Source organism: Callospermophilus lateralis, chromosome 6 (genome assembly GCF_048772815.1).
Source record: "Callospermophilus lateralis isolate mCalLat2 chromosome 6, mCalLat2.hap1, whole genome shotgun sequence".
NCBI classification, from domain to species: Eukaryota; Metazoa; Chordata; class Mammalia; order Rodentia; family Sciuridae; genus Callospermophilus; species Callospermophilus lateralis.
Genome location: NC_135310.1, coordinates 84,414,270 through 84,439,065, shown reverse-complemented (window position 1 = coordinate 84,439,065; position 24,796 = coordinate 84,414,270). Strand labels below are relative to the sequence as shown.

Sequence of the window (24,796 nt, the reverse complement as noted above, 5' to 3'; positions counted from 1 at the left end):
TTTACCACCTGCCAGGTGCTTGCAAGGCACTGCCGCAATAGCAACAAACAAGATAAATACATTCCTTTTTTCACTTGCTTATAGTAGCTGAAAATACAGCACTAAGTCCAACTGATTTAGCACTTTCTGTGTATGTATGTCATTACGCCCAAAGGTCACAACCAATTCATGAGGCATTATCACTACCATAGTGAAGAAACAGATTGAGGAATAGAAAGATTGATAAACTCTTAATATAGCATCAATGAGGATGTCCTGGTAGTGGAACAGTACATTCATGGTCTCAAAGAACAATTGGTAGCTTAGCAAGGTGCTAGAATTGACATATGTTGTGAAGAGTCAGATGGGAATGGAGCTGGGTGTGGGTACTTCTAATAAAGTGGAATTGCTGAACCTTAATGACCCTGCCAGTCAGGAACATATGGGCTGACTAACATTACTAACATGACATATATAACAAAAGGTCAGCCTTTCACCTTTTAATAGTGGGTCTGTGAACCTCTTAAATCCTGCAGGTGTTGGGAGAAAGTTTACTGACAAGGTCCTTTCTCTTCTCACTTCCATTAGTGAGAGTTTGGAAGTTGAACTTTGGGTTAACATCAAGCAAGGAGTCCAGAGAAACATTTTTATAATGAAAATACAGATATTTCCAGTTAGGAAAATTACATCAAGGGCATTTTAACAACAGAGAGCCTGGCAATTTAGCAAAAGCCTAGTTTATATTCCTCATAAAGTTTCACAACAAAAGAGTAATTGCATTTATTAGCAATAATTTTTTTTTTCCCTCAGGAGAGCAGCTCACCCTGTTAAACCCTAGGCCTTGATGAGGCTAGTGCTGAAATTAATAAGTCAAATAGAGAAATTGAAAGGCAGAAGAGTCAAATTACTTGAGATAAGGAAGAACGTGATAAATCACGTAAGAAAAATGGGAATTTGATTCCAAACTGTATTGGGGGAGTAGCAACTCAGGTTCCCACCTGAAGAGCAGGCCTCACCATCATGCCTTAGCATGCTTCAAGGAAGATAGTTTCAGACACAAACACACCTATGCAATGGTAACTATTTATAAAGGAGTGCTACAGGATGTGCACATTTGAAGGAGAAATTAGATTCATGAGTACTAAAAAGAGGACAAAATCCATTAGCTTTGTATAGAGGATAACCCATCCTGATTTATTATATATTAACTTTATGAAACTTTCTTAGAAAAATTTAAACATGAGTATCAAGGCATACCCGGAAAAGAAAGCAATATATGCAAAAAACAGACATGGAAGAAAGTAGGATCTCCATAATATAGAGAGTAACTTCACTGTGATGTGGACAGCTTCTGGGGATGAGTGGAATGAGGGGCATCTTGGATGACTCCTAGGTTCAAGTCTCAGGTACTTTCATCAATGCCATTTGTATTCATTGAAACAAGCAGTATAGGAGCAGAACTCATAATATTTCTCATTGATAATCTGTAAAATGGATAGATCTATTGGATCATATGAGATGGTTTATAAATAAAATTAATTAAATAAAAGACCTGAAATTTTGAAAATGTTGAAGCCCAAATATAAGTTATACTTTTGTTATGGTGAAACTGTGCTTCTCCAAGCTCTCTCACCCCCAAATCTGAGTCTCTTGTGACTCCGTTAGAAATGCAAATTTGCCCTACCTCAGAAATATTACATCAGAAACTCTGGGGTAGAGCTCAGCAGTTAGTGCTTTAAGAAGCCCACTGGAATCAAGAATATAAGTAACAATAAACGTTGGCGAGGATGTGGGGAAAAAGGTACACTTGTACATTGCTGGTGGGACTGCAAATTGGTGCAACCATTCTGGAAAGCAGTATGGAGATTCCTTGGAAAACTTGGAAGGGAATCACTATTTGATCCGGTTATCTCACTCCGTGGCATATACTCAAAGACTGAAAATCAGCATACTATAATGATACAGCCACATCAATGTTATAGCAGCTCAATTCACAATAGCTAAGCTATTCAAACAACCTAGGTGCCCTTCAGTAGATGAATGGGTAAAAAAAATGTGGTATGTATACACAATGGAGTGAAATTATGTCATTTCCTGGAAAATGGATGGAACTTCAGACTATCATGCTAAGTGAAATAAGCCAATCCCCCAAAACCAAAGGCTGAAAGTTCTCTCTGATATGCGGATTCTAACACACAATAACTGGAGGGAGGAAGAATAGAAGCTCATTGGATTAAACAAAGGGTTTTATGGTTTAGATGTGGTATCCCCCAAAAGCTCACATGTGAGTCCATGCAAGAAGGTTCAGAGGAGAAATGATTGGGTTGTGAAAGTCTTAACCCAATCAGTGAATTAATCCCCTGGTAGGGAATAACTGAATGGTAACTGACGTGATAATGGAGGTGGGAATTGGGGTGTGGCTTTGTAGTATATATTTGTATCTGGCAAGTAGAGTCTCTCTCTGCTTTCTGATCATGATGTAAACTGCTTCCCTCTGTCATGTTGTCCTGCCTTACCTTGAGTCCTGAGGAATGGAGCCTGCTGTCTATGCATTGAGACCTCTGAAACTGTGATCCCTCAAATGAACTCCTTTTCCTTTATAGTTGTGCAGGTCAGATCTTTTAGTTGAAGCAGTGAGAAAGCTGACTGAAATAGTGGGGAATAAAGGGAAAAGTGTAGGGATGGGAATAGGGAAGACAGTAGAATGAATTGGACATAACTTTCCTGTGTTCATATATGAATACAAGACTAGTGAATCTGCACATCATAGTCATGTATAACCACAAGAATGAGATCCTAATTAGAATAAGTTATACTCCATGAGTGCATAATATGTCAAAATATACTCTACCGTCAGGTATATCTAAAAAGAACAAATGAGGGAGAGAGAGAGAGAGAGAGAGAGAGAGAGAGAGAGAAAAGAAGCCGATTGGAGGAAATTCTGATTCCTGGAAAAGTTTGAGAATAATGGTAGAGGAAAGGTTCTACAACTTGGTACAGGAAAATTTAGTGAATGAAGCACTGAGTTCAACTCCATCCCTGATCTGCCCCTAAGGAGAATGTAAAACAGTATTTTTTTTTTCTTCTGCTTTAAGCCTCTTAGTTCCTATTTCATACAAAGGTTACTTTTCAGTTGTATTTTGCTAGTAAAGATCAGGTTTAGTAAGTGTTATACAAATATTTATGTTCAATAACAAAATCTAATGAAGTCCAAAAAGGGAGAATTCTGCTTTTAAAATTAATTAAAGGCAAAAAAATTCAACTTCAGGCAGTAGCTTTGTATTTGACAAGCAGGAAATCATAACGTGATCACACTGAAGTTCCTTTAGAAATGTTCTTCCATTTGACATTTAAAATGCTTTTTATATCAATGAATGTCATTTTGTGCTGTATATCTAAAGAACTTGTTAAAAAGCAAATGCATGTTAAAAAGCATGTTTGAATTTCTAGGTTGTTGTCAGCTGAAGCTAGTTAACATCCTTCTTTGCTTATATCTTAATAGAATATAAATCCTTCTTAGGAAGAGAACCGGTATGATAGCTTTTCATGTTTTTTTTTTCCAAGTTACAGTTGCAGAAGATATTTTATATTTCAGTTACTTAAAATAATCACTTTTTCACTCAAGGCATTCTATAAGTTGGTTCTGTAAATATACTCACACACACACACACACACAAATATGTGTGTGTCTATATATATATATATATGTATCTATACATGTATGGCTCAGCATATGTATAATTATATAAATATACATATGTACATATATAAATATATATAAACTTATATGTATAATTAACTATAAATATACATATGCTGAGCCATACATATATAGATACATATATATGCTGAGCCATACATATAACATACGTATATACATATGTTGTTACATATTTTGTAAATACATATTTTGAAGATATTACTCTCATACAGCATATTCTAGGTAGAAGGAATAATGTGCCAAGAAGGGAAGAATGTAAGAGATTGGTTCTAAATTTCTGTTTTTAAAAGATAGCTTAGAAGCAGAAACATTTTGGGGGAAACCTTAATAGTTCCAATTGGAGCTATTTCAAACTCAAATTTCTAAGCATGTACTCATTTCTAAGTGATTTACAAAAGGCACTTTAACTACCCTTGGTGCCTTAGAAGCCTGACTAATTTCATGTCCTTGATATTGACAACTGTGCTTAAAGTATAGTATTTAATCTGCTTTTATTTTATAGCATATTTTGAAGAATTTGCAAGATTTATTATTGGAAATGAACTGTATTGAAGAAATCAAAGGCTAACCATATATAAATATTAAGGCATAGAAAGGTTCAGCTCTAAAGGACATACTGACATATTTTAGGATAATGACTGCATCTGTGTGTGTGTGTGTGTGTGTGTGTGTGTGTGTGTGTTAGGGGGGCTTATAGCATTCCACAAAGGCTGAACACATAGGAAATGTGACCATGAGGAAGAAAACTGAATGTTTGAGGCAACAGTTTATTACTCAGTATCTGAATAAAGAGGATTTATCCAAACAACTCTCCTTACCAGCAATGAAGTATGCTCTAATGACAACTATCTTTCTAAGCAAATCAACTCTTCCTACTTTTGACATTTTAACTGTGATTTGAAGATAAAACATTACATTAAGAAGATTTACATTTCTCTTCTATGGCTCTGCATCAACCATAGCAGTTTATAGTTCCAACTACCATTGAAGAAAAGCTGGGGAACATCCCTATATTTTCTACATCTATCTTACCAACCATTTTATCATTCATTCATTCATTCATTCATCTAGAGAATGTCTCTGGGGCAGAGAAAAACAAGAAAATAGATAAGAGTTGGCATAAAAAAGAGTGAAACTGCTTTATTTCAAGGGCAGCTAAAATGGATAACTGCATCAAGATGTCATTATAAATGGGAACTATCCCAAGTTATTATGCTATTTATTATTTTGAAACTGATAGATTTGTGTGTCCAAGGGAATACTTCCTTGGAAACATAAGCAATTATTTAGTTACTTTAGGTTACCTGATATAGTGTGTTATGGTTTGGATGTAAGGTGTCCTCCAAAAGCTCACCTGTGAGCCAATGCAAGAAGGTTTGGAGGAGAAATGTTTGGGTTATTAGCTGTAACCTAATCAGTGAATTAATACCTGATGGGATTAACTGAGTGGTAACGGGAGGCAGGTGGGTTGTGGCTGGAGGAAGTGAAGTTTTTCATTGGGGGTGTGGCTATGGGGTATGTATTTTGTATCTGGAAAATGGAGCCCCTCTCTCTGCTTTCTGATCATCATGTGAGCTGCTTCCCTTTGCCACACTCTCCCTCCATGATGTTCTGCCTCACTTCGAGCCCTGAGGAATGAAGCAGGCCTTCTGTGGACTATAACCTCTGAAACCGTGAGCCCTCAAATAAACTTTTCCTTACCTAAAATTGTTCTGGTTAGATCTTTTAGTCATGGCAGCAAAAAAGCTGACTAAAACACAGTTGGAGAGAGCCTCCTGCTTTTAGTTAAGTATAAATAATAGGATGGTTTTGAAGTACAAGACCATGTATGTTTGTGGTTCCCACAATATTGAAATGAGGTGATGAGATTGCAAGAGCTCTCAGCTCATTTTGCTTGAGCAACCTAGCATGATGCTGGTAGATGTGCTATGTTGCTATTTGATGATGGGACCCCTGACTCTGATCAGATCCTGGGCCTCAGATTTATTCCTTGCCCTTACTTTGCTGAATGCTATTTCAGAGAGGCAGGGATAGGGTGTAGACTCCTGTAGATTATATTTCAAAGGCTTCTTCTGTCCAGTTTTGTTTCTGGCTGGGTTTAGCTGATGTGCATTTGTTAGGAAGAAGTGGGGACTATTTCTCCATTCCCTTTGTGTACCAAGTGGCTATTCTGGCAACGGTTCTCTCTGGCTCCAGTTCCTATAGGACAGGTGACCTTAGCTTTCCACTTTCTTCAAGTGAGCTGGCCCATGGGCTCTGGCAAGGCCCCTCTTCCTTTGTCTCTAGCCTGTGGGGGCAGAAGTATCCTGGGTAACCCCTCTTTCCCACTTGGCTTCCCCCATCCTCCTTCACCCAAGTATCACATTCCCTACATTAAGTTCTCTGTCTTGTGAATAATAGCTTGAAATTTGAAGTTGGTGATATTTGACTGTTTTGGGCTTAGAAAGATGGCAACTGGTGCTTAAAGTGTGTGTGTATTTTTTTTTGTTGTTGTTAGATTGATATGGGTCAATTGATATGGGTCAATTAAGGAAGGGAACTGACTCATCTGATTGATAAGGGTCAACTAAGGAAGGGAACTGACTCATCAAAAAGGAATTTTAAAATACTGGCTCAGGCAGGGAGCCCGGGAGCCCAGGAGAAAGAGGTACAATGGTGAGAAGGCGGAGAGAGGAAGAATCACCTGCTAATCCAGGGGATATGCACAGGCAGCCAGTATTTTTCAGGTGGAATCAGATCAGACTACAATCTTAAATAGTCTGGTTGAGTCATTAGGGAAGAGAAAATAGAAAGCTGATTCCAGAACCCTGATGAAAAGTATTTATATTTCAGTGAATACATGAAAAAATTAATGCATTTCTCATCTAAAATAATGGCTTAGTAATTTTCAGCAAATCATTGTTATCCTCATAAGCCCCTGTCTACATTGTTTCTGTTGTCATCTGGATTGGTCCACCCCTCCTACTCCTTCACCTGGTGCCTAGCTGGACAAAGCCTGGAAAATGGTTTAGGGATCATGACCTGGTTCTCTTTGTGCTGAACTGTACTGAATCCTGAGGCAAAATTGGAAATGTGCACCCCTGTATACACTTATCAAAATATTCTTCTAGATTTTGAACCTAAAAGAACAAGTTAACAAAACCTCTACAGTAAAGGATGACTATATTTGAAGCCCCCACAGTGCCCAATCATTTTGCACTCATGTGAACCCTCATAAACCTGCCTGAAGGGCCTGGCAGGTCAGGAACCATGGGCAGATTGGAAATGACTATTCCTGCTGCACAATAATACAGGGCTATAAAACTAACAACAGTCTATCTTTATTTAAAAAATGGATTTCTTTATCATGAATTGTATTGCATAGCTTTTGTTTTTTGAAATATTATATTTACATATTATCTTAATTACTGAGTTTTAAGCTGCCCTTTAACTTTTGTGCCTGAGGCTAGTGTGTCATTTCTAGGGCCCCCATCTTAGCCCTGCTATGAGGCTTCATGTTACATAGGCACCCAGGCTGTGCTGAGACTAGATGAAGAAGAAGAAGCAAAACAAGGGTCATATAATTCTATGCAGGAATTTATAACAAGAAGGTTCTAAGGAGTTGAAAAAAAAATCTCACTGTGGACTGAAGGTCTTCATAATTATTTTAATAAAGTCTGAGGGAAAAAAACTTCAGGTCCATCAAATCCTGGGCAAATTGGCCTTCATTGGTTGTGAGGTCGTTGAAGGCTCAGATCTGGTTGGGAATCCACATAAAGATACCTTATTGCAGATCATGAGTTTGCAAAGAAAGTTTGAAATTAGGAAGATGGCCTTAGAGTAGAGGAGAATGATGCTTGTAATATAATTTGTCCTTACCAAGCAAAGTAGCTATCAATAATGAAAGTTGAAAGATATCATTACAGGGATATTGCTATAAAATGCATAAAATGTCAAATTGGATATCTTGCCCCTCACAGAAGAAAGCAGAGAAAGTTAACAATGAGCATGGAAAATGAGATTCCCCAAGGGAGAAATGAATGGAGAAATACATTAGTTTATAAGTGTAGGCTAAAAACTGAAAAAATAAAAACAAAGACGAAACAAGCAGACGGACAAAACTTCAGATGATTCAAATGAAACAAGAGACTTTCACATCTTTCATAAATAATAAAACAATGGATCAAATGGCTCCATAAATGAGACTATTAACATATCATTAAATCTCAGGAAATTTTTTTCAAAATCATCTCCCTGCTGTCTTTAGCCAAGAATGAAGGACACCCATGGATGGTAATGTATGGCAAGACAGTGGAGGCCTAGGCTTAGATACTGCAGTAGTAGTTTCCTGGTTTTTTTTTTTCAGCTTTATTCTTTCTATCTCACTTTCCTTCCTCTGACCTCCTTCTTCCTCTTCACTGCCCAGTTCCCCAAGCTGTCACATTTCTTGAAGAGCTCCTTAAATATATAGTAAAACATCATGAACAATTACCTGTACTCGAATTTAACACAAATTTAAAACAAAAGGGTGCACATACTTTGCTGAATACCTCTCATACATTGTTGGTGGGATTGCAAATTGGTGCAGTCATTATGGAAAGCAGTATGAAGATTTCTTAGAAAACTTGGAATGGAACCACCATCTGACCCAGCTATCCTACTACTTGGTCTATACCCAAAGGACTTAAAAACAGCATACTATATTGACACAGCCACATCAATGTTCATAGCAGCTCAGTTCTCAGTAGCTAAACTGTGGAATCAACAGTCACCCTTCCATAGATGAATGAATAAAGAAACTGTGGTATATATACACAGTAGAATATTACTCAGTATTAGAAGAGAATAAAATTATGGCATTTGCAGGTAAATGGGTGGAGTGGGTGGAGTTGGAGAATATCATGCTAGTAAGGAAGCCAATCCCCCAAAACCAAAGGCCGAATGTTCTCTCTGATAAGTGGATGCTGATCTATAATGGTGATGGAGGGGGTGAGTGTGGGAAGAATGGAGGAACTTTGGATTGGGCAAAGGGGAGGGAAGGGAAGGAAGGGGTCATGGGGGCAGGAAAGATGGTGGAATTAGATGGATATCATTACTCTAGGAATATTTATGACTGCACATATGGTGTGACTCTACATTGTGTACAACCAGAGAAATGAAAAGTTGTGCTATTTGTGTACAATGAATGAAAATGCATTCTTCTGTCATGTATAACTCATTAGAATGAATAAAAAAATTTGCAGAGCACCCTGGAGATACCCTGACTTTCAAAATTGAAGAAATTAACTGGAAGATCATTCAGTAATGTCACAAATAGATGAGTCTGAAGTATTGCCAACTTTCACATAAAGCCCCCAAATCAGTGAGAAATTTGCCATCATGCAGAATGAAGACAGGGTTGAGACTCCAATCTATAGAGATAACTTTACTTAAACTCCAAGTATATGAAGATTTTGTGTTCTTACCATACATACACAAAAGATAACTCCGCAAAGAGATGAAATGCTATAGTAATCAGTTTAATATATTACATATATTAAAAATCATGTTGTATACCCATATAGTTTTTATTAAAACCCTGAAAAAATCATAAATATATGCTTATATATAACAGTACTTCTACAAATAGATTTATTAATTTTCCTCTCTACATATGCTCTCATTTACTGTATCTCTATAAATGAAACTTGGCAAGTTTTAGAAATGCTGATGGTGGATGACATTTAGTAAGCATTTTATTAAAATTCTATGGATTAGTACTTATTTTAACATTTCAAATAGCATAAAGCTAATATATGTGCTTTAGAAAGGATTTTGCTTAAGCTGACAATACAGACAGCTTGCCAGCTAGCAATGGAGAATTGTTATTTTTCTATTGCATTCATTGCCAAGGAAGAAAAATTGAGGTAGAAGAAATTGCAAATCCTCTTATCTTTTATTTTACTTAGTGGGTCAAAATACCTTAAATTCTACTTCAGATTAATAAAAGCTATTCAAAGACAATGATTTCATTTTCCTGACATTTACATTTTTAAGGTTAGATGGACAGTGTTACCTGTCATTTTGAATAGAAGTGCATGAATATTACAGAAGGTTGCTCAGTTGCCCATATAGATGCCCCTTCTATAAAGTGACCACATCTCAAAATTGTAATCTACTCATACTTTTAGAAATGCAGTTTCACCTTCTTAAAACTTAAAAATGAAACTATACATGGAAGATTTTACCCAAAAGCATTAAAAATACTTTTGCCATTTCTACCTCAGAAGTGTTAAGATGCCAGTTTTCCTCAAGTCAAGAGCTACTTCTTTGATTAAAGTGCTGATTTATTGGATCATATTGTGTACCTTAAGCAATGCAATTCTCCACAACAGGACCCAAAGCAACAATCCTGCTCTGTGTTCTCAAGGATGCCACTTCATCTCCTGATTACTCTTTCTCTTGAAAATACTTGCCTAGCTGGTATTTATCACTCTATAAAATTAGGCAAAAAGGGGGCAGAAACACTTGCTTTCCCACTCTAGTTATGATGTTACCTCATGTGGGTCAAGATATGGACACATGAGGCAGAAATCCTTGCAGCATGTCCCATTTACTTGAGAAATGATAGAAGGGGAAATGAACTATGGAAGTGATGATGGGCCACTTTGGCCACCTATGGTATGCCATCCCTGTGCCTCTATTTATGGTTTTCCTCTGGACAACCTTCTCTCTATTCTTATTCCATGTTGAGTGCATTTTTTCCTGTTTTTTTTTCTACTACCAGCTTCTTCCAAGCCCACAAATACTGATTATCTGTTGCCACTAATGACAAACATGTCATTTGTTATGACTAAGGGCATTTCATCAGGCAAATATATTTTATCTTTGAATGAGATGAATTGTTGAATTATTACCTGATTTTGCCTCTTCTAGTCCTGGTTTATCATCTTTTTGCTGATTTAAAATATAAAACAGCTTCTGTCTTTTATCTACTATACTGAGGTCATTCAAGACATACTGTGGTGATTAATTTTATGTGTCAACTTGTCTAGACCATGATATCCAGCTATTTGGACAAATATCATTCTAGATGTTTCCATGAAAGATGAGATTAACATTTGAGTTAGTGGACTTTGAGGGAAAGCAGATTACTCTCTATAATGTGGGTAGACCTTATCTAATTGAGTTGAAGATCTTAATAGAAAAAGACAAATCTCCCCAGAGAATTTTGCTGGCAGATAGCCTTCAAACTTGAACTACCCTCTGTCTCTGCCACCTAACCTTGCAGATTTTGGATTTACCACTCTCCACAGTCGTGTGAGTCAAAACTTTAAAATACATCTCTTTGTGAAAGAATATGTTGTTGATTGATTCTATTAGATTTTCAACTCTAGGGTGGAAAAAAATCTACTCATATACAACATATATATGTCTCATATACAACCCAGATGATCACGGGGTATTCAATCTCAGGTGATATACAGACTCTTTGATCTCCTCTCTTCTTCCATTAAACATTATTCAAAGTAGTCTCTGGTTTATTTTAATATGCTTATTGAGTAAAATATCTTGTATCTTTTCTTTATTCTTCTTTGCCTCCACTCTCATCTCTGCCTCAAAGGTTCACACTAAGTACAGGACAAAGTCTCCTACTGTCCTACTTTCACTTTCATGATGTGGCCAGACTAACTTTCTTAAAGCCCATTTTTATTAACCCCATTTAGTTTTTGAAAATCCAGAACAAAATCCTTTCTCTAACTTCTAAAAGTATGCCTGATACACTACTTCCCTGCTTATTTCTCGGCATTCTTCTCTGAACTGAACTGCACCCTTTGCATCTTTGCTCTTGAAACTCATGCAAGAAGGGTCATCTCCCTTCTCTTCAGCAAGGTCCTCGCATAGATCCTGGCCTACTTATAGCTCTGCAAGGACTGTCTGTGATGCCCCTGCTTCTCACTGACTTTCCTGTCCTCTAATATTACACAGTTACAGACATATGTTTAGCCCATACACAGTTCTTTGTTTTTGTACATAAAATCTTCCATTGTTCACTACTTCCTAGTGTGAGGTATTGAATAAAGGCAGTAGGTGGAAAGCACACCATGGTTCAGGGAGAACCTTGATTTTCTGTCCAGAGCCCTTCTTTGGCTTGTTGAACAACCATGTTGAAGTCCTGGCATAATTATAATTAAGAGTTCTCTAACATAAAGTTTTAATCGACTCTCAAATGTAGGCCTTGGAAACCTCATAGACAGATGACTGTGTATTGTTGTTGTATAGAAGGGTCTGCATCTTTGAAACCTGTCCTAATGGGATAGCATAGACTAGTTGGCTCAAGTAACAGAAATGCATTTATCACAACCTTGGAGGTCAGAAAGATCATGGCACTGGTGAATTCAGTGTCCAGAGAGGGGCATCCTTGCTGTTTTTTCTTTGAGATGGACATTCTCAAAGAAAGAGAGGAAGAGATAGATATCATCTCTGTTCTGTTTCTTCTTATAAGGGCTCTGTTCTCATGACCCAATTACCTCCCAAAGACCCCACCCAAATAACATTACACTGAGGATATAAACTCAAAGTATGAGTTTTAGGGGGGATGCAAACTAAAATTTAGTCCATAGCAACAGCAGTTTATTTCCTCCAATATTTTTTACCATGCCATGTTTTTTAATTGTTTTTCCTTAAGTCTTACAGTAACCTTTTTTTTCCCCTGAAAACTTTCCTAATTTTCTACATGTAATAACTGAGTAAAATGTTTTTAAGTTAAGATTTCTGCAAAAATTGTCATAATGGCTTAATTTTGAAATGCATTTAAGAGTTTATACATTTTAGTTGTTGTGCTTGTCATTAGAGCTGTTTATCACAGAGGGATGATCTAGAGAATAGAGTTCAAGAGGTTTATTCTGATTGTTTTAGTGCTACTAAGTGTGAAAGGAAACAACTGAGCTAGCTTCCAGATAATCTGTGAGAGGGCTGCACAGTTTGGTGATGTGGCATATGCCTCTTGCCTAGCTGAGCCCAGAGCTGTCACATACTGGTTTCCTGGCACTGGTGAGGTGTGAGCATTCAGCTAGTGTTAGTAAGATACAAATACAATTCCTGCCATGTGATAGCGGTCACTCAAGAAATGAGAAGAGATGGATTGCAGATGCTAAACTAAAAGTAAAAAATATGACTGACACCCAAAACTAAAAGAAAAAAAAAAAAAAACTGAAGGAAAAAAACAAAATAAAAAACCACTGGATCATTGAACAGAGTCACTAAGTCATGATATACAGGAGGAGAAAGCAGCCCTACCAGATCTATAAATTTAGAGAAATCCTGGTAAGAGAGTCCAAAAGAAGTTTGTGAAGAGAAATTATGAATCTCCAGGAGTCTTTCTGTTTACCTTTTTAGTATCCTGCACTTAGTTATCTGTTTTTTCTTTCAAATAGTGGCTGGATCAGTCAAAAATATTACTCTCATGAATAGTTATCAGTCTTTCTCTTTTATGTAAACCTGAACCAACAAAATTGCATGGAGTGATACTAGTGACCATGTCAAGGATCTCAAAGTACTGAGAAACATTAAAGCATCTCCTGCCTCGTGCTCACCAGTCACCTGACTATCAAGAGGAAACAGGAAAGAATGTGTGAAATCACCACCCAGCCCAATCCTGCTCACTGTCTGCTCTAGAGGCTGAGACACACTTTGCCATTTCTTACTAATGAGCCTGTAACATGTTGTGTGCTTCCCTCAGGCCAGCAGGTGTTGACGAATCCATTCAAGGCTTCAGAGTTCTCCATCTTGGTTTGATCTCATACATACCACTCAAATTAATCTACTTCACATTTCTAGCCTGGATTCCTGTTAAAAATCCTTTCATTGATCCCTTGTACCTGCCTACCTCTAGCCACTTCTCCACAGTGCAGTCAGAAGACTTAAACTCAAATTTGTTGTGTCATTCTTTTGATTAAAATTGTTTAATGATTCTTAACAAGGCTCATAAAGCTCTACATTTCCAGTTTCATCATTTTCTAATTCCTTCTAGTAGCCTGGTTTTCTCCATTTTCCTTCAGTATGTCATATCACTTCCAGCTGTCCTAAACACTGTCCACCATTCCTTAAATTTTTCTTTTACCTTCCTATCATTCAGATCTCAGCTTAAATGTTACTAAGGAATATATTTTATTATTTGTAAATTGTGTGCTATTTGCAAAATTTTATAGTAAATCTATAAGCATACATATTACACTCCCCCACCCCCTGGCTGTTAAGCATTTACCAGCACACCACCAGCCTACCATTATAAGCTCTAGTGGTTACAGGGATACTGGTGATATTGATTTCCTTCTTTTTTCTGCTTTACTTCTCCATTCCTTTACTGGTTTCTTGTGCTCTTCTCTGAGGTAAATTCTTTGTAATCGAATCCTTGTCACAGAGTCTTTGTTTTGGAAAACCCAAACTATGACAATCATGGAGAGCATTTTCTTTGTTCACCGTGTTATCCTCTGTGTCTAATAAGTACAAGGTAAATATTTGTTGTATGAATAAATGAATGAGCATAGCATCCCAGAGAGATAGTACTAATTAAGGGAATTCACTAAAATCTTGGATCCTCTGTGGTCTACTGGAACATGAAGAATTCTTTTGTGTCTATGACCTACAGATTTCTGGAATTCATCTGTGATGGATAGATTCCTAATTTACATGGGACCCCTGGAAAATTATTGGGCACAAGTGCCATATGATGCAAAACCAGAGAATTGTCTTACGTGATATAAAGGAGGAGAAATAATTATCTTGAGGAAAGAAAAAAAGTAGAAATTTTGGCACCAAGGTGAGATGAAGCTGCCAAGAATTTCTGGAAACTGATTATTTATGTTGAGTGTGTTCACGTAAAGTAGTATCAGTATGGAAGGAAGAGAAAGGTGCAATTTCTATGCGCATCTGCCTCTAGCTGCTTCGGGAAATGTTGAAAGAAGTTCAACAAATGACTACTTTGCATAAAAATTGGACCATATTTGGGAGGGAATTGGGAGCAGCCTGGGAAAAGGGTGATCATGAAGAGATATTTGGGGAAATCATTACTTGACAGAATGGTGTAGCAGAAATGACCAGCGGAATGTCTCCAGTGGCGGGTATAATTGACATGTTACGACAGAGATGTCTCTCTAATTTGAGGTTACTATTGAGTGATGCTGCATGGTGACTTCCTTTTTTGCTCATCACCTCAACTGCACTAAAATATAGTCTGCTCACAGAGATATCATATATGAATGGCGATGAGGGGTTATCATGGAAATCTAGGCCATTGGCCTCCAGAATACGGAGAGGGAGGAGAAAAAAAGAATAGATTCAGGCAGAGAAGCAGAATGATTATCAATTCAGTGGAGAGTAGAAGGCCAGAACAAGAATTTTCTTGGGAAATGCCAAAATATGGGGCAAGCTGGTCATTAAGTTTCCCAGCCTGATATCTTGAGGGACAGTACTAATTTACCCAATATCTAAGTTAAATTTAGAAGTACCAAATTTGAGAGCCAGAAGAACTTCAACTTACTCCCATCTTTCCCTGGGCATTGTGAAGACTGTTTTTGAGTCTTTGCTGGGTGGCTATTCTTTCCTTCTTTTAGGTGACATTTCCCTCACAGACCTCACAGAGCAGTGTTTTTGTGTTTTGGTGCTGGGGATTGAGCCCAGGTCTTTTAGCATGATAAGTATACACTCTACCACCAAGCTATACCCCTAGCCTCAGAAGAAAATTTATAGTGTACTCATGCTCAGAAAACCTTACTTTCTGACAGCAAAAAAGCAAAAATACTGACCACATGGCTGAAATTTCATTTTTTTAAAATAAATATTTTAAAGTCTATTATTTTTTCTTTATAAAGTAGAATAATTTAAATAACTTTTTTGCCAGGTTTCCTGATTGAGAGTTAGGATATGTACATTTTTCTCCCTTTTTGGCGAGGAGAGTGGCTTATTGCAAATTCCTTTCACTTTTTGCCTACATTAATCAGCATGGTAGTTGTCATATCATTCCAGGTGGAGCTGACTAAAGTTCTTCAGCACCTTCATTTTGACCAAACTATTTACCATAAGGAACCTGGCCCCACATGTAAGAATGTCTGTGGAGTTCCCTGGGGACTCACCGGGGAGGGGACTTACCCTCCAGGAGTATACTGTCTGAGACTGATAGCACCGATAGACTGAGTAAGACAGCAGGGACAAAGAGTTATGAAACTATGATGATGTGCCAGACACAGAAGTTTTAAAAAAGGAATAAGAACATGTCCTTCCACTTCAGCAAAATTCAGCCTGGGAGAGATCCCAGACACACACACACAGCAATAATTTCAATATTATGTGTTCGATAGAGGTATGCAGTCTTTTTGCTATGAAACTAGGGAACAGATGGTATTTATGAATCCTTTTTAGGGAGCAGTTGCGGAAACCTTCCCCAAAGGTGGCAGGCTTTTTAAAGTATGATTGGAAGTCATCCTGGAAGAATGGAAGGGTATTATAGGCACCAGAAAAGCTAAACTGCATAAAGGTGAAAATACATGACAATGGATGACATATTTTGGCAACCATGAGTGGTATGATCAGAACTAATAGCAGAATGCTGTTTCTGGACCATTGATTTGGCTCTGAGCTTCTTAGTAGACAGATTAAAAAGGAAAATAGATTGTTTCCATCAATTCTGACTTTTATGGAGGTATTATGATACACATTCTTTTACTTACTTCCTTAGTTCACTCAACATATATTAATTTTCTGTCTAGTGCATGCTGGGAATCTGGATAGGCTATGAAAAGATAGTACTGAATAAACAGACCACAGTCCTTGACCTTATGGAACATTAACATTCAGGTTCTATACTGAGGTCATTCAACTTAGCTCCCATCTCACTGACTCATTTTGATGAAGTCAAAGGCTGAGAGAATAACAGGAGTTGAAAATGTGTACTGATTTTAACATATTACCCATATAGGAAATGAAAGACAAAAAATGTCCAAAAGGACAATACCACTGCCTAAAGTTTGCTTCTTTACTTAAATTATTGCACATTATTAAGAAACCTGAATATATTTTAAATGAAATGTCTTGTAAGTGAAAAATGTCTGTAATTTGGAAAAGAGAACACTAAAGACCTTCTGTTATTAGAACAGATGATCATTCTAATGAGCAAAACCAGGAATGCATTGCTGCCTACACACAGCTAAGCCAAACCAATCCACAAAATAATTTCTACCTGCATGATTGGATGATATTTTTGAATGAGCTGGATGCATGTTGTGCGGAGGACAGGATGTTGAATTTTTTCTGTATGTTCATAACTCTGACTTTCATGAATTATAAGTAATCTTAACAGATAACTGGCTCTGCAAGAAAGAATGGCTTGGGTCAACTTTCTTAACAAATATTAATACTAGAAGACCTCACAGTTAATACAACGCACCAATACATTTGGTGTTCTAGAGGCATATTTTGCAAGTAATTTTTTCTCAGAGAATTAATTACTAAATTAAACTGCTTAAGTTGAAAGATTTACAGGAGTGTTTTACCAAAATTCTAATGGCTTGGTGGGCATTTGTGACACTAACCTTTAGAAATTTTCCAGGGTAAAATTATCTTAGTAATATCATGGTGCAGAACTTTGGAGTTCTAATTCTCATTTTACCTATGCATGGGAGAGATCCAGAATTGCTTATGAGGGAAGAAAGCCTTGATTCTTTTTTAGGGTACTCTTTGTTTTGCTCTTCATAGAATAAAAGTGGGATTTAAAAAAAAATCAGGAAAATTTCCTGATTAGGTCTCCATTTTTCATTAGGATATGGCATTTTTTTTTTTTGTTATCATGGTTTTTATTTTCATTGCCGATTTTTTCTTTTTTTTCTTTTTTAAAATTGGTTGTTCAAAACATTACAAAGCTCTTGACATATCATATTTCATACATTAGATTCAAGTGGGTTATGAACTCCCATTTTTACCCCAAATACAGATTGCAGAATCACATCGGTTACACATCCACATTTTTACATAATGCCATTTTAGTAACTATTGTATTCTGCTACCTTTCCTATCCTCTACTATCCCCCCTCCCCTCCACTCCCATCTTCTCTCTCTACCCCATCTATTGTAATTCATTTCTCTCCTTGTTTTTTTTCCCATTCCCCTCACAAACCTCTTATATGTAATTTTGTATAACAATGAGGGTCTCCATTCCCAGCTGGGCTGATTATGAAAGCATATGGATCTCTCCTTAATTAGCAACATAGAATATTTGCACCCTAGGCCCACGTCAGCAAATAAAACTATTTTTGCTCAATAATAACCAAGAGCTCAGTTATGTGATATAATTTTTACTTACAGAGTATTGCCTAAAGGTTATGCAGCAATCCATTCCTTTAATTACTCTCAAATCAGTTCTATGTAGGTGGGCTGTCAGAACTCCACCTCTCTTAGATCTGCTGTAATGACGTGGGCTTTGGTATTTATTGCATATCTCCAGAGGGGGCCTCAAAGGAAATGCTTTACACTGATTTTACACAGTGGAGAGGCTGATGCAGACAGGATCTGGTTCAATCATAATCCAGACCATCTTCCTGCTACAGAACCCAAAGAGTAATTTTTCTTCTAAGTAATTTCCATGCTGTAAACATGCAGATCTAAATTACATGACTGATGGTGTTTTCCTTCTTGCACAGCCTGCTCAGAAGCTCAGAGCCAAATTCATGAACCACCTGAAGCTGTTATATAACTTTATGATATTCATTTTTATACAGTTTTCTCTACAGCATCATCTGATTTCTTGAAAAAAAATTATTGAGGTGAAACTCTCACAATATAAAATCAGTTGTTTTATTTTTATTTCTTCTTATTGCTATTATTATTATTATTATTTGTGGTGTTTTAGGTATCTGTAGGCTCTGGGGATTGAACCAAGAATCTTGCTTATGCAAAGCAAGTGCTCTACTACTGAGTTACACCCCCATCCCCAAAGTCAACCATTCAAAAGTAAATGATCCAGTGATATTTAGTATATTCACAATGCTATGCAACTAACCCCACATCAGCTTCCAAAATATTTCACTGTCACCAATAGACTCATCTTAGTTCTCTTCCATTATTCTTTTGATTCTTTAAAATGAATCGTATACTCCATGCATGTCTGCAAAGTGCCACAACTTTTTTTTAAATGAAACAGGTTTTTAACATACACATAAAAATATCTAAAACAAGTCCAAGTGCAGGAGATGGAGAACAAGGAGTAGAGAGTGGAAGAAGAATGAAGTAATCGTTTTGTGTAAACCAAGTGAAGAAGGAATTTCAAGAAAGAAACAGTCAACAAGAGCCACATGACAGAAATGTCACATAAAGTGAAGATTGAAATGATGCCGCTAATTGATCAGTTAGGAAGTCATCTGCAACTTTTATGTAGTCGAGTGTCTATAACATGTAGGTTAGAGGCAAAACCTGATTGTGACTAGGAGGTGAGATAGTAGAGACTCAGAAACCTGGAACATTTCAAAAAAATGACAAAGGACTGAAATAAAGAAGAGGCTATAGCAAGTTTAAGTTTATTTCTTTAAATGTTGGGGCTGCTTAAGCCAAATATGGTAATAATAAGTGGAGAAAACTTGACTGATGGACTTGGTTCTGTGATCATCTGGGGGTAAGCTTGAGCAAGTGACTTTACATCTCTAGTCTTGGTTTTCTTATCTGTGACACAGTGGCTTAACCAAAGTACCTCTGGGATTCCTTCTAGCTTTAGTGTTCTGTGGTGCATTCATGGATAGAAGGAATGTGAAAATAAAGCAAGAATAGCAAAGCAATTTTGAAAATACAGTAATTTTTTTTTTCATAGATACACTCTAATTTTTACTGGTCTGCTTGAATTGCTGATTTTCTAATTGGATTTTATGATATTAAAATGAAAGAGAAGAATCTAGTGAGCATTTAATTTCAATCCTTTTGCCAAAAAGTGTGTTGTGTTGTGTCCAACTACCCCTCAAATGATTTGGAAGTCAACAGGATGGTTGATGTGGATTGTGGTTGATTATAAGTGGCTAAAAATTCCTTGGTACTTGTCCCATTGAAAGATAAGTTCCGTTTTGTTTTTTTAATCCTTGAATATAGAAGGGCTCTCTGCAGCTGCTTAGCCATCAAAATACGAGCAAATGATGCAATGCTATTTCTGGGCCCTTAAGAGAATGGGATGCTGACTATTTCAACCTGGCTGCTATGCTATGAGGAAGCCCAAGCAGCCCCATGGAGAAGCCTTATAGAGAACAAATGAGGCTCTAGCCAATAGCTCTGGTTGAGAACTGACTTGCTAGCCAAGTGTGTGATCCATCTTGAAAATGGATCTTCAACACCAATTGAGATATTCTAGCTGGCACACATGGAGCAGAGAAGAGCTGCCCTCACTGATCCCTGCCAAAACTTCAGATTTAAAGGAAAAATAAGTGGCCATATTGAGTCATTCATTTTAGAAATAATGTAACACAGTAATACATAACTGTATTGTGTTATTTGTTATTGATCTAGTAAAACAAATCCAATTGTATAGATGATTCTTCTATCAGTACATATAAGCATTCCTGAAAAAACTATATTCTATAAAATTGCATATCAATTTCATACAACATTTATGAGGACAATAAGATTGATGTAAAATTTTGCAAAGAAAGCCCTAATGAAAACAGTAATGCTCCTGTTAAAAATACCAGTCACTGGCCGGGTGTGGTGGTGCATGCCTATAATCCCCAGAGATTTGGAAGGCTGCGACAGGAGGAACACAAATTCAAGGCTGGCCTCAACAACTTAGTGAGCTCTAAGCAACTTAGTGAGACCCTGTCTCAAAATAAAAATAAAAAGAGTTGAGGATGTGGCTCAGTGATAAAACACCCCTTGGTTAAATCACCAGTAACAACAACAAGAACAACAACAATAAAGACCAGACATAACCAATCTCTTCTGGTATTCACACTTAGAATCACAGTACATCCTTATCAGGTCTGTATCCTGGGACCTGTATTTCTTAAAAGAGATTTTCACCTGTAGTTTTACCAGAGACCACTATAAAATGGAAAGAATAAGGGTTCTTGGAGCACTAAATCATCTACTTATTAAACTGAAAAAGGTTCTTCTGCAGATATTTCAGTCCCTTTCTCCAAGGTCTTTACATATTGCTGAAGATTTCTTTTGAAGTAGGAAAGTTTGATCCTATTGCCTTTTGAAGTTCTTGGAAATTCAAAATTGAATCTAGATGACTTGTGAGTATCAACTTTCTTATTTGTTGTTCAGCATAAATGGCCCATTTGTTTGTGGCATATAGAACAATATACTGAAAATAAGGGTCCAATCCTCTGTTGCCATAGCCTGAATCATGAACCTGGGACTTGTAACCTACCTTGTCCTGACTGACTCAATTTCAAAGCCAAAATAGATTGCTGTTCTGAGTGGGCAGCAATTGGTGATGCTTTGGTTTCAGCTTCCTTCACCAGATCTGTCAGGAAAGGGCTGTCAGTACTCACTGTGGGATGGGAACCAGGGCTGAGAGAGGACACTGGGTATCCTGCTCTTCAGAAGCCAGTTCATTGGACAGCTCTTCTGTTTGAAGTGCTGGTGAGAACAAATCTTCTCTTGGAGGGAAGATGACCTTGTCACTTGTTTTTGAGGTAGTGTTGCAGATGGATTCCTAACAAAGAATGTTGTCATCTATCATTGACTTTGTGCAAAGAAACTCACCAGGTTGGCCAGGTCCTTCTCTCTCCACTGTATCAACCCTGGGTTCAATAAGAGGAAGCTCTGGACTCAAAGTAACATCCTGAAGAATGGATTTAGAAAGAAAAGTTGAAACAGAACATGTATCATACATTAGAAGGGTTATAATCCATATTTTACATATTTTCATCTTAATGTAAGCAAATCATTTTGTAGTTAACATACATTTACTACAGGGGGTTCTGATTTAAAAATATATCTTGCAAGGGTAACGTGCGCTAGTATAGTGATCTATTACATGATCTATTGCTTTTTGGCTAACTGGTTAGTCTGAAAAGGGCTCACTGTTAACAATTTGAATTGCATCTATTTTGTTCCAACTTTGGAATGCTTTCATTTTAAAAGGGAATATTGGGCTGGGGTTATGGTTCAGTTGGCAGAGCACTTGCCTGGCACATGTGAGGCACTGGATTCCATTCTCAGCATCACATAAAAATAAAATAAAAGGCATTGTGTCCATCTACTAGAAAAAGTATTTTTTTTTTAAAAAGGGACTAGAGCATAGTCAACACTTTTATTTATGAACACTTTAGTGATAACTTCTGGCACAAAGTGAATTAATGTAGCTTTAAGTGCAAAATTACTACTTATTATTTTCATTTTCTAAGATATTAATTTGAATTCACCACTTCCCATAAATAAATACGTAAGTAAGACTTTAAGAATTAAAAGTAAATTTATAAGGTATGTTTACCTTTCTAGTTATTTCTGAAAATCAAAGTTAAATAATATATTCTGCTTTAATTATTCTTTTTGTTCATAAAAATGTGTTTGTTTTATCAAAGAGGGAGCACAACTTCACTGTAATTGAAATGAAGATCTAGCCAAATTCAAGGAAACTTTGAATTTTAGAATATTTGAAATGCAAGTTGAATTATATTTTATTAATACAGTTACTGGAAGTGGGTTAAACCAAGCACAGACTGTAAAAACAGAGTATTATAATTAACATTGCAATGGTAATTTTTCTCTATCCAGTTCATAAAACTGATTTTGTTTGATAGAAGGTTTTGAAGCTTTGTTTTCATTTGAACAAAAGGACAACAAATACACTCACCTTTATGATATCAGCAAAGGGTGTGGGCAACCCTGACTGGGTGTCAGGTTTGGAGACTGGTGATGGTAAAACTTCTGTGGGTGAAAAATCACAAGATTTGATTATTTATTTTTTTCTTTTATAATTGGAACAATAAACAAGATTGGAAATAGTTAATTTGCAATAGCCAATTCTTAATGAGCAGTATAACATATCATTAAGAAATCAGCATTGCAGGGCTGGGGTTGTGGCTCAGCGGTAGAGTGTTCACCTGGCACATGTAAGGCCCTGGGTTTGATCCTCAGCACCACATAAAAATAAATAAATAAAGATATTGTGTCCAACAACAATTAAAAAAATAAATGTTAAAAAAAAGAAATCAGCATTGCATAATGACTGGTTCATTGAAGGACAGATACAAGGGTTGCATCTTGCATGCTTGTTTGATAAGAAGAGTGTAATGGTGGAGAGAAGCTAGTCAGTGGATACAGATGGGCCAGATAGCAGGAATAAATTCTAGGGTTCTATTGCTCAGTGGGATGACTTAGTTAAATGTATTTTACATTCCAAAATTTGCTAGAAGAGAGGTTTTTGAATCCTCTCATCACAAAGAAATGATAAATGTATGAAGTGATGGATAGGCTAATTATCACAATTTGATCATTACATAATGAATATTTGAATGATTACATTGTATCCCATGAATATATATAATTATTGTGTCAATTAAAAATAATGACATTTTTAAAGGAAGAGTTCTTAGGGTCGATTTTTAGGATGTTCAGTTCTATTCTACAGATTCTGGACAAGCATGAGACTGATTGAGTAGGCCAGTGGGGATGAAAATATGACTGAACTGACAAAGAAATAAATGGCTGGCATAAATACTGGAGTCACAGACAATTTGTGGAGTCCTATTTCCTCCCTTAAACCTGATTCTCAGAATATCCCAGGAGGCTCAACTATGAGACAAACCCAGATTATCAGTTGGTTTTTGAGAAGAGACTAAGGTTGACCTTCTTGTGCCTTGGAGGTACAAGATATATCTGTCACAGTAAGGATCTGACTTTGTTTCCTGCTAGGACACTGCATCAGGTCTCAGGGATCTTTGAGAAGGTTTTCAGTGTTAATAGTTTGCTTATCTGAACCAGAAAAAAAAGAACTGGAAAAGAATGACAGTACTGTGCCATGTGATACTAAAATGACCTCCCTTTCTATCTATTATACTGTCTTCTGAACCAGCTGGGCAGTTCCAAGCTCCTGGGTCTCTCCAGGCACCCTCTGAAGAGCTTGAGTGTGTCTGATTATCTTGTTGACCTGTTTAGATCCATTTACCAGTCCTATCCCTTTAACTTTCTGTCTTTGGAGATTGACTTATGTAGACTGCATCAATGGTTCCTTGCCTTCTGTCTTTGAGATGGCTTAGATCATTAGGGAGGTAGGAATGAGACCTTGCTGCTTTTACATGTAGGAAACTGCCCTGTCCCTTTGACTAGAGGCAAACTCTTGTGAATAGTTCCTTTATCAAATTCTCATCAAATGATTCTAATTTGAATGTGCCATCTGTTTCCTGCTAGGACCAAACAATTTACTAGATGAGGGAATCAATTTAAATTATGCAAGGTGAATAAAATTATTCATGGGTTCTTTTGTCTGTCTTGGTTCCACTGGATGACAATAGTGAACCTGCGTTGAATTGAAAAACATGGATTTTCCTAGAGCTATTCTTGGTACAGAGTGGACACCAAAGGCTCATCAAATAAGACACAGAAGGAAGTGAAAATAGATAGAAATGATACCACACATGATGTGCCTGCCTCAGTAATCATTGACTTTATAAGGCCTACATTAAAATGAGTTTCCATGAGACACTCACACTTCCTAGCCTATCTGTCAGAATGAGGATAAATTTAGAACCATGAAATCATCAACTGACCATCAGTGAACTGAATTGTTCCCACATCCAAGGATTGGTCTTCCTCTAGTACTCTGCTGATCAGATTTTTGAGGTCTGTGATTGTGAGATAGATTTCTGATTGCTTGTTCTCCTCCATGGTTCCTTGGTGGAGTCCTTCAGTATCAATTTTGTTGGAATCAAATGATAGGAGGTCACCAGTGGGTCTTTTTGCTTCTGCAGCATCTTTATTAAAGATGGCCATAAGTTGCATCTCTACGGAACTTGAACTGTGAACAGCAGAGGACACATTCCACTCAAAGTCATTGTTACATGCCTTCTAAAGACAGTCACTATGTTGCTACAAATCTTCAGGACAGCTTCAACCTCCTTTCCTATAGGATCTTAAGGAACATTCCACATAAAACATTTC

The 24,796-nt window shown here is 36.9% G+C and overlaps 1 protein-coding gene across 1 annotated transcript in view; it reads right to left on the bottom strand.

Annotated features, from left to right (window-relative positions):
- The window catches only part of LOC143402489 (interphotoreceptor matrix proteoglycan 1-like), a 142,141-nt gene that overhangs the window by 53,556 nt on the left and 63,789 nt on the right, over nucleotides 1-24,796 (bottom strand). The window contains 3 exon segments of the mRNA XM_076859992.2: nucleotides 21,398-21,476; nucleotides 22,491-22,564; nucleotides 24,406-24,653. Coding sequence (XP_076716107.2) covers nucleotides 21,398-21,476; nucleotides 22,491-22,564; nucleotides 24,406-24,653 — 401 coding nt within the window.